Consider the following 11,133-nt stretch of genomic DNA (forward strand, 5'->3'; position numbering starts at 1 on the left):
TGTCTTATTAGACCCTAAAACATTGATAACTTATTTTGTCACTCACCAACTCAGGTCATAGTGTTCATTAGGGCTCAGACTGGGGTGTAGCGCCTGTTGGGCAATCCCCAATAAAATAAGAATCCCAAAAAGTCACATATGAATGGCAAATCCCACAATCCCCAAAAATAAAATGAATGTCACAAGAGAAACAAAGGCAGAGAAACTTGTTGCAGGCGAGGAACAACAGATCCTATGCTACAGTCTGCATATACACTATCAGAGAAAGAGTATCTGTTGTATTATTTTGTAACAAAGTCTGAATCCTGCTGTGTACTTACAAGGAAGACAAGTTGAGCTGCTCAATAACAGTGTTTTACTGCCCTCTAGTGGTTCTTTCAAACTAAACTTGTGTTTATTTGTCCAGCTTAAGTTTCACTTATGTGAGTGTTCTGAAGGAGTGCATTCAAAGTTATGTAGGCTAATGTAATAAAACCATGAATGATAAGACATTATCACATGACTGGTAAGATTTTCTGTTTTTTTGACTCAGTGGTTAGCCCTAAGGAGTAGAACAGATATCACCCACCCCTGTATCAGCACTTTGAAAAGTGCCCTTGAGAGTGTGTTGGTACTGGTACTGGTTAGAGAGAACTTATGCTCAGCCCACCTACCCTTGGTGTGTAAAGGTTAAAAAATGTATTCTATTTTTACAACACGTTATAGATTTTTAATGCAGGGTTTCTGTATTTATGCGGTCTGTGATTGTAAACGACATGCACAACTGAGACAAAAATAACACTTTATCTTGTACTCTTTTAAGTGTACATACTCTACTAATGTAAAGTGGTATAATACAATAGGTACTGCAGTGATTACTGTGGTTACTTTGAGATTCTCTTACTTCTGCATATTGGCTGTTGCAGAGCCTATGTTAGGGAACTTCATGTGCAGGTGAGAGAATTACTCAATTCCATTTGCTAGGGAAAAAAAAATAATGAGCCATGTTGTAGTTTTTGGGCAGCAGAAACATGCATTTATATGATCCCACTTTATTTGGATTGTTGAAATGCTCATAATCAGCGTCATGACTGTAACAAGCGTGTGTATTATCAGTATCATCTCATAGTTGAACTTTGGGCTACCAGGACAAATAAATAATACCGTAATTGCATATGTGCAATTACGTATTGCAACGTATTGAGTTGTTAATTCATTTGAGTTAAAGAGCAAAATATCTTTTGTGCAATTTACACTTCTTTTTTTTTACTTATTTGAATTCAGTCTGAGATATATCTGAAAACATTTCAAATGTAATGTTTGATAACTTAAGTGGATTGGAGTATGTGGCATTGCAGAGCAAGACTGGGCCTGGACACAAAGGGTGACACATCACAGACTAGACAATTTTCATTCTCGTCATCTACAGTTAATGCGGTAGGTGTGGCTCATGCTCTGTTTTCAAATGATAGACTACATTGCCCAAAAAAGTTTGAACTAATTTCATACAAATCTAAAACATAGCTTACAACACACTATAGTCTGTCATACAGCACATACTTACACAGATATCTTAAACATGTTCTTAACTTCTTTTGACCCTCCTGTTGTCCTCGGGTCAAATGTTACCCCTTTAAAAAATGTCTCTATCTGACATATGGGTTTCTTTTTAACCAAATTATCACAGAAATGGATTGGATTCCATACAACGCTCTTGGCAAATACAATTGATCACTTTCATTCCTGACTTAACTCATCTGTGCGTTCCTCTGATCTTAACTATTAGTCAAAAGAATTCATAATTTCTGCTTTTTTTAACTCAATGATTAGGTATAATTCTATATAAATGAGGGTTATTGACCATCGATTCCAAAGAAGAAGTAAAACTAGTGGTAGTAAGGTGGTGTTAGTGAAAAGTTAAAATGAAGTCTAAAAAAGGGACACATTCCAAATTTTTGAACCGGGAGGAGTGATCAGATCAGAGGCTTTATCAGCAAGCTTGCAGCCTGCTTCGCTCCTCCACAATGGTTGTCTTTCAGGTCTACTCTGGTACTTACGGTATGTGTCCCACACAACAGTGAGTGTTCACTTACTTGAAATCAACACAAATGTGACCTCGTAGATAGACGACCGTTTGCAAACGAATTCATGTCGTAAATGAAACTATTATATAAGCTAAAGTCGCTAAAACAGATGTATAGATTTTGTTTTTACACGCGAATAACAACCGAGCTTCGTAGCCTACATCGCGGCGTAGATACAGACGTTTTTCTTTTTGGGTAACGTCACAAGCCCACGTGTCAGACTGTGCGTGACAACAACAACACAACTCGGAATGTTTGTTTCCACCACACCTTACCAAACATATTAAGCGTTATCGTTATCGCTTGAGCCTGGTTATGTTAGCCTAGCCTACATCAGCCACTGGTTGTTTAATATTCTGAAGCTTGACACACTGGGTCCAGTCTTTGAAGGAAGTAAGTTTGAATTTCATTCAAGCTTCGCTTTAGACAACTGTGTTTTTCCACTTGCATGAAACAGTTAAATTCTGGATCTAGACTAGACATTTATATGGAAGTGAAACCGGACTTGCCACTTCTCATTTCCGTAATTTCTTGCTGTCAGTGTGTGCTCTATAAGCGTATTACTGGGACGAAGAACAGCTATGCTGCTGGAAGTGAATGCCTTCGGTTTCATGACATCTAGATGCAAAAGATAATATGCAAAGGAAAAATCTGGTAAGAGCTCTGCAAGTTTTATATCCCAAATATTAGCCATCTTGGAGTGTGTGGAGTGTCAATGTGACACTCAGTGCTATGATTATCCATTCTGGTGATAATAATAGCAATACTGTATGCTTTTAGAAGAGAGATTTCTGTAGACAAGTCAACATTTATGTTGTAATGTCAGGAATAGAAAATAATTAAACATTTTGTTTCCCCACTATTTAGTTTTGTGGCAAATCTGTTTAATAAAGCAGCACTAATCGATTTTTGAAATTAGCAATAAAGCAATTAACTATGGTCAAGGTATAATATGCTCAGATGATGATTTAAGCTCATTTTTTGTTCCCCTATTTTACTGCTAGGATTCACTCTTAGTAGCAGCACGATATGGAATGCCATTATTCATTATTAAATTAATTCATTAATACATAAATAAATAAATAGGCCTATGAAATCCTTCCTGAAATATATTAATGAGGCAATACATAAATAAATGTAAATATATAAGGTAGTCAATATAGTTCAATAAATAAATAAATGTTACTTTTATATATTTCTGGGGACTTTTATATTGCAATTACACATTTATTTATTTCAGGGGACTTTTATTTCATAATGTCACATTGGGACAGTCACCCATTGTCGGCTAACTTTAACTGCAATGGCCTCTAAAATGAAGTGACCTCATGGTGCTCGGTGCCTGGCAGACAGTCACCTTTTTTTGGGGTGGGGGGGGGGGGGGGGGGGGGGGGGGGGGGGGGGGAGCTGTGGCTCAGTGGTAGAGCGCCTGCCAATTGGAAGGTTGGTGGTTCAATCGCTGGCCTTTTAGTCCCATGTCGAAGTGTCCTTGGGCAAGACACTAAACCCAGAGTTCTCCCCGATTCTGCGCATCGGAGTGTAAATGTGTGTTAGTGTTTATTTGATGAGCCTCGGCCACAGTGTATGAATGTGTGTGAATGGTCAATGGTTCCTGTAGATGTAAAAATGCTTTTTGAGTAGTTGTTAAGACTAGAAAAGCGCTATATAAATACAGCACATTTACATTTTGTCTACAACGGCAGCTGAAAAGACTGGGACCTCACGGTGCTTTGAACACGGCTTGTAACCTTTTCTCGGCTATTTAACTGAAAGCCTCTTTTTGCAAGTCGGCCCTGACGTGTGTTGCCCCCGACGACTCAGGGAGCACGCGAAAGCGGTACCCAAAGCGTAACGGTGCGGAGGCAAAGGTCAGGAAACATTGCTGTTGAAAATATGCCATTAACATTGAGTAGAAGGGCCAAAACTGGTCTATGTTGACTATAGTGCCCCCTTAGGGGCCAATCTCCCCCAAATTTGGTACCGAACAGTGGATAGGCAAACAAGCATCACCAGTTTCATTAGGATAGCAATTACTATGGCAGAGATAAATGTTCCATTTGCATGCATTAAGTCATTGGACAACCAAATGATGTTGAACAATAACCTCATGATATAACAATGGCTTTGAGATACTACAAAGTTTTTGTTTGGGAGCTAGCTAGGAAAATTAGTTTGGTCATAAAATGCGCAAACTTTAATGTAGCAAAATTCTTTTGATAATTTTTGGTCAGGTTCATCTGATGCTACCTACCAGGTTTTGTGCAGATCGGTTGCACAGCCTAGGACAAGTTTGAAAAAGTTAGTTTTGCACATTGCGCTCATTGCAAAAAAAAAACAATTAGAGGAAATGGGGGCAGCCTTTATCACCTGATTCAGCCTGATTCAAGGAAAACGTGGATGTAATGTGTTCTAATGTTCAATGTGGAATGTGGGAGATAAAGGCAAGAACACACTATAGTGCCACCTAGTGGTCAACATTTGTAATTTTTGGTATGTGAGGTGCATGACCCATTTTACATATACCTTGTAAATTTAAAGTCGTTCCCATTAGTGTAAGTGGTGAATCCAAACGTGGGTCCCATAGGCCACCCATTTTGGGTCAGAAGTGGCCCTAGACTGTACCCTCCAAATATCATAAAAGTCAGATGGGCCATTCAAGCAATATAAACTCTTTGTACTTGTAGCACCATCTAGAGGCCAATTTTCATAAAATGTGTGGGGACCTCCAGAGGGGCATGGCAAACAAGAATCTAAACTTTTGGGTTGATAGCATTTATTTTGGTCGAGCTATTGCAAAGTTGGTGTTTTCATACACAAATTTGATCATGCGTAAGATGCGCAATTATTATCCTCTAAAAATTCTTTTGATAAGTTTTTGTCAAGTTGGTCTGGAGATACTACGTACCTAGTTGCGTGCAGATTGGTCACTTGGTCTAGGAGGAGTTCAACAAAGTAGGGGTTTGATAAATCAATTGCAAGCGGAAATGGGCGAGGCCTACATCAGGAGATTCAGTTGGATCCAGGGAACGCATGGATATATGGTTTTTGAATGTCCGGTGTACAGACTGGGAGTTTTAGCACAAAACACAGTTTTTTCTGCTATAGCACTACCTAGTGGTGGAAGTGGGTCAGTGGTTTCGCCTGAGGTCCTTGCAGAGTTTTGGACCAGTCCTGAACATGGCACCTCCCTAAAAACATCCTTAGGAAAACAATAGGGTTCCACAGCCCTGCTGTGTGAACTGTTACTTTTTTGCGTTCTTCCAGCCTCAAGCTAGAACCCCTAATGAAATGGCGTCCAATAGTGGCAACTAACTGGCCAGCACCAAACAGCAGACACACAAAGCTAGCAACAAGCTGATGCAGATATGCAGCATTTAGTGGCTGAACAATCAGAAATTTCAATCCCTTCAGGAGTTGGTTCAGTCTACAACAGACACTATTACAATATTGGACTTGCATTTTCTTAGAAAACACAACTCAAAATATTTCCAATTGTTGCTTTTTTTTCTGCAGAATGTGTAATTGTTTGCTAACATGTTTGCCATATTACCTTTAGAAGATGATATGTCAGTGTTATTCTTGTTGTGCTGCCCCCAAGTTGCCAATAAACGTTTCAAGTGTTAATTTGAATCTGTATCTCTTTTTTTTTTTTTAAAGGTTTTTGAAACAATGTGTGCTTCTCGTTCCGTTCTCCCGGTGGTGATCACCATATGTTATTTAATGGCGGGACCGCACAATTGCGTGGCATTCCCGAAGAAGACTTCTTGCTATGTGCGAGACGGCAGGGCGGACTGCCGCCACCTCAGCCTCAGTGCGGTCCCCCCAGACCTTCCCAGCAACATCACCAGCCTGGACATGTCTCACAACCGATTAAAGGGGATTCCCCCTGTGACACTAAACCCATACCTGGGACTCCTCCACCTCGATATCGGGTACAACAGTATCACCAAACTGGACCCGGGTCTGTGCCAGACTCTGCCCCTGCTGCAGACACTGAACATGGAGCACAATCAATTGTATGTGCTGAAGGAGGAGGACGTGAGCCATTGCACAAATCTAACACGGTTGATTATGGCTAGTAATAAGCTAAAGCTACAAGGAGAGCCCTTCTCTGCACTACAGGTACAGATGTTAGTTACACCGATAAGTTGAATTTGTAATTAGCTGGCAAGAAACTGATACCCCCTCCCCCCCTTTATTTCACCCACAATTACATGATTTGCCTCTAATGCATTGCATTAAATAACACATTTTCTTGTTATTCTCCTTTCATCATTCACAGAGCCTGAAAGTTCTTGATGTTTCCATGAACAAACTGCAGTCAGCTAAGCTCAGTTCTCACCCTCAGCTGCCCAGCCTCGTGAGCCTCAATCTGGCATTCAATGACTTCCCCACTCTCAAGAAAGATGACTTTTCATTTCTCAACCAATCGTTTCTACAAGTCCTCAACATGTCATCTGTGCCCCTAAAAACGGTACGAAACTAACCTAGAATTGGGAAATGAGATGGCACTGTCACAAGTGGAACCAACGCTAGAACATACTGTATCTATAATGGCACCTTGCTTCAGTTGAATATTTTGTTCCTCTTTTCTGTCTCACTGCAAGGTCTCTTTGTGATGTTTTGTTACAGTTGGAGCCTGATTGCTTTAAGCCCATTTCAAGCCTCCGTACTTTGATCATGGATGGAAGCAATATGGGAACCCCGGTTATTTCTAAACTCTGCTTGGAGCTGTCGGGGACATCCATTGATGTTCTGTTTCTTCGGAAGATGAAGCTGATCACGCTCACAAATAAAACCTTCACAGGGCTACAGAAAACAAATCTAACCTTTCTGGATCTGTCCCGTAATGGCATGGTTGGAATTGAACCGGGCTCATTTCAATGGCTGTCCAGACTTCGGACTCTAATTTTGACAGACAACAACATCAAGCTCCTGACCAAGGACACATTTCAGGGGCTCAAAAGTTTGCAAAAACTCCAGTTGACAAAAGCTCTTGTTGGCGCTCATCCCACACCGATTATCGAGGATTTCTCCTTCCAACCATTAAGTGCTCTAGAAAGTTTGATATTACAGAGAACTGCAGTTCATGCAATCACAGAGTATACATTTACAGGCTTGACGAGTCTTAAAGAACTCGATATGAGCTGGAGTAGTTGTACCTCACTCAGAAACATCACCAGCAAGACCTTAGTCTCACTCGCAGGATCACCTCTCAGAAAGCTAAATCTAACAGGAACAGCTATAGCACAGATTAATCCAGGATGCTTCTCCGTTTTGAGGAACCTCACCACTCTACTTCTAGATTTCAACTTTATCAAGCAAAATATCACTGGCAAAGAGTTTGAAGGCCTGGGCCAGGTTGAAGAGATTCACATGTCTAATAACCACCAGACAGTCAATCTAGGCTCCACATCGTTCGTTAATGTGCCCAAACTTAGGTTCCTGACTTTGGCAAGAAGTCTTAGAGCCGAAGCCGTGAACCTGGATCCCTCTCCATTCCGTCCCCTGTCCAACCTCACCTTCCTGGATCTCAGCAACAACAACATTGCTAACATCAGAGAGAATTTGTTGGAGGGGCTTGTGAACCTGAAGGTGCTGAAGCTCCAACACAACAATTTTGCCCGTTTGTGGAAGAGTGCCAACCTAGGTGGGCCGGTGTTGTTTCTCAAAAACACACGGAGGTTGACAACCTTAGAGATGGATAGTAATGGGCTGGATGAGATCCCAGCAGAGGCTCTGAGAGGGTTGAGTGACCTCCGTCAACTCAGCTTGGCCAACAACCTCTTCAATAGGCTTAAGGACTCCATTTTTGATGATCTGAACTCACTGCAGGCTTTAAATTTACAGAAGAATCTGATCACGGCTGTGAGGCCTGAGGTGTTCAAAACTCCTCTGAGCAACCTCAGGCGGCTTGTCATGGACAAAAATCCATTTGACTGCACGTGTGAGAGTGTGTTGTGGTTTGTGACATGGTTGAATGACACAAATGGGACCAGTGTGCCAGGTCTCAGGGACCAGTACATGTGCAACACTCCACTAGGGTATTTCAATCGCTCCATCATGGATTTTGACAGCCTCTCTTGCAAAGATATGACCCCATTTCAGGCTCTTTACATACTGAGCAGCACTGCTGTCATCATGCTGATAGTAACTGCCCTTCTGGTGCGGTTCCAAGGCTGGAGGGTCCAGTTTTATTGGAACATATTGATCAATCGCACATTAGGATTTAGCGACGCCGCAGTTGAAGAGGGCAGGGAATTTGAGTACGATGCTTACATCATACATGCAGAGAAAGACAGCAGCTGGGTGGAAAGAAGGTTGGTCCCCTTAGAGAATGACCAATGCAGGTTTTGTTTGGAGGATCGAGATGCAGTCCCTGGCACGTCGCAGCTTCAATCCATTGTGGAAAATATGAGAAATTCCAGGAAAATCTTGTTTGTCGTCACTGAAACTCTTCTCAGAGATCCCTGGTGTGGACGGTAAATTAAACAGACACTGCTTCATTTCATCATTATTATAGATTCTACATCAGGTTAAGTAAAAATTAAAATACGTAGATATTTTGTTAGGTATAATATATTTAGTCAGGGTTACATACTGTACTTGTGTTAGTTATTTGTGACAAAGTGAGTTCTCACAGTTGTCTCTTGACCCTTCTTACCCTTGTTTCCCTCCTCATCCAGATTTAAAGCCCATCATGCACTTCACCAGGTCATTGAAGCCAGCAGGGACTCAGTGGTTCTGGTCTTCCTGCAGGACGTTCATGACTACAAGTTATCTCACTCACTCTTACTCCGCAGGGGCATGTTGCGTCCTTGCTGCATCCTGGACTGGCCTGTCCATAAGGAGAGGGTGCCGGCCTTTCACCAGAAACTCCTCATAGCACTTGGCATGACTAATCGATTGCAGTAGTAGCCCTATCCCATTGGTAGCAATGTGGGAATTTCCTGTGTAATAACTTCCAATGTGTTTTCCATTAATACTAATTACAACCAATTGCAGATTGTTTTTCTCTCTATGGTAATACCATGCTTACTGTACACACACACACGTCTGTTTTTTCAAATGGTATTGAGTGAATGTGTGCGTGTGTCTGCATACACCGCTAGCTATCTAGCTGGATATCTATGTTTTTGGTGATTTCTTTTCCATTTCAGTCCTATGTGGTAGAAAAATCGTTATGTTCTCCAATGTTGTTTTACACAGACTGCAGCTGAACTGTTACATTTTGTCACTTCATATTTAGTATGTATAGTATAATATACTCTATACTCCACGTTTTGTAATGCATAGTATTAAATATCTAGAATAAAAAAAAAGCTATTTTAAAGGCCGTTTTAATGATTTATTCTCTAAATGAAATGTTTGCTAAAAGGTTGACCCTTACATTGAACGTCTTATAAACCCTTTATTAAATGAAGACATTATTTGAAGTTATATATCTCAGTCTTGATATGTAATAGCAGAACATGACTTTTAAATGTAAAGTTTTGCTAAAAAAAAAATTTGAATTATTGGTCTATTTCATTGTATAGTAATCCTGTTGCATATATCAATTTTGAAAACCAAAATGATAAATTGTGCTATGCTGTCATCTAGTGGTTATAGTAATGAACTACACCATTTACATGCTTCAACTAAATATTCCTTTAGTGATCTGCCCATATGCACATAATGAGGTAGAATATTGTTAGTATTTTATTTGGTCACAATTGTCAGATAGATATTCTTAAAAAGTGCATAGACAATTTGTTACATAGTTGTTTTTCTAAGCTTCTGAAAATCTGAGCAACATGTTGTCGTCTGAAGTTAAGCCATTTGCTTCCAGTTTTCTTTAGGCTTTAAACTGATTAAGAAGCCTGTCCAGACATTTTTGACACCAGTGGGGGTCCCAGAAAGTTGCTTTTGCTGTTGCTTTGGGGTTGCTCAACTTTTCAGTGGGGGTGCTCTGAAATGTATGAAGGTAAATATGGTGCTTAATGTGAGAGCGTGTAGATGCAATGTGAGCACTTGTAGAATATGATTTGAGAGCTTGTAGAAAAAAATCTGAACTCATATATATATATATATATATATATATATTTTTTTTTTTACTTTAGTCACATTTCCAGTACAACCACAAGTCAGTGATTACAACCTCTCGAATCTGTCGCTGCAATGTGCTCCCTCTCCATCACACAGCGGCGAGTCTGCGTCCTCGACTTTAGCAACACTTCTTGCGATACATTTGGTGCAAAACTAATGTGTGCCTTTGGGCTTAGTCTGTGGAGCTCTGAGCCAACAGAACGGAGGGCACATTGCAGCGACAGATTCGAGAGGTTGTAATCACTGAGTTGTGGTTGTACTGGAAAAGTGACTGAAGTGAAAAAAACAAAACAAACATGAGCACAGATATTTTTCTACAAGCTCTCAAATCATATTCTACAAGTGCTCACATTGCATCTACACGCTTTAACATTTTGCACCATATTTACCTTCATAGAAAGGTAAGGTTTGTCATTATTGTACAGTTTAATTTCTACTGCAACACCCCTAACATGCACACCCCCACACACGCACATATGCAGTACCTACTACGTGACAGTTACAATGTCATTCTGTGTTTAGCCTTGAATTACCAGACCTTAGGAGAGCCATTAAACTCAAGAGATACAGATGTAAGGTTCAATAGTCTGCCATATAACATTTCACGCAAATATGCCATAGGCAGGGCTTGCACTTAAGCAGCAAGCAACAGAGATACGTCTGTGCACATTTCAGCCTCATTCTAAGGTCACAAACTCATGGCATCAAGTACCAACACCTTGGCTAACGAATCAACAGTGACATAATGTTATACCTATGAGCAACACAATATAGATAACTACAAGGAATCTGAAGTTGTGCTCCTCAACCACCAAATGCATTAAATGTTTAATAGGCAACAGAAATAAGACATAATGTGCTTATCATTAGACATATTCTTAACAAAACATTGCTGATATCATCTACAGCAGTGATCATTGGCCGGCCCCCTTCCTCATGTTCAGGAGTTCTGGTCACTGACTAGCATTGTGTCTACACCTTC

The 11,133-nt window shown here is 40.5% G+C and overlaps 1 protein-coding gene across 3 annotated transcripts; it reads left to right on the forward strand.

Annotated features, from left to right (window-relative positions):
- Positions 1-2,201: 2,201 nt before the first annotated feature.
- On the forward strand, positions 2,202-9,311 carry tlr3 (toll-like receptor 3). Of its 3 annotated transcripts, XM_032535818.1 has the most exons (6): positions 2,210-2,456; positions 2,605-2,717; positions 5,721-6,185; positions 6,346-6,537; positions 6,696-8,545; positions 8,750-9,311. In XM_032535818.1, the coding sequence occupies exons 2-6, from the start codon at positions 2,700-2,702 to the stop codon at positions 8,976-8,978; spliced, it is 2,754 nt and encodes a 917-aa protein (XP_032391709.1). In that variant the 5' UTR covers positions 2,210-2,456; positions 2,605-2,699; the 3' UTR covers positions 8,979-9,311. The 3 variants fall into 3 exon arrangements, with proteins under 3 accessions (XP_032391718.1, XP_032391709.1, XP_032391702.1); XM_032535827.1 differs by lacking the exon at positions 2,605-2,717 and having other exon boundaries at positions 2,202-2,456; XM_032535811.1 differs by lacking the exon at positions 2,210-2,456 and having other exon boundaries at positions 2,540-2,717.
- Positions 9,312-11,133: the final 1,822 nt, after the last annotated feature.

The sequence above is a fragment of the Etheostoma spectabile genome, chromosome 2, assembly GCF_008692095.1.
Source record: "Etheostoma spectabile isolate EspeVRDwgs_2016 chromosome 2, UIUC_Espe_1.0, whole genome shotgun sequence".
NCBI lineage: Eukaryota > Metazoa > Chordata > Actinopteri > Perciformes > Percidae > Etheostoma > Etheostoma spectabile.

Coding starts and splice junctions, on each gene's coding strand:
- tlr3 (XM_032535818.1), top strand. Junction 6,186..6,345: donor AGCCCTTCTCTGCACTACAG/GTACAGATGTTA, acceptor CATCATTCACAG/AGCCTGAAAGTTCTTGATGT. Junction 6,538..6,695: donor CATCTGTGCCCCTAAAAACG/GTACGAAACTAA, acceptor GTTTTGTTACAG/TTGGAGCCTGATTGCTTTAA.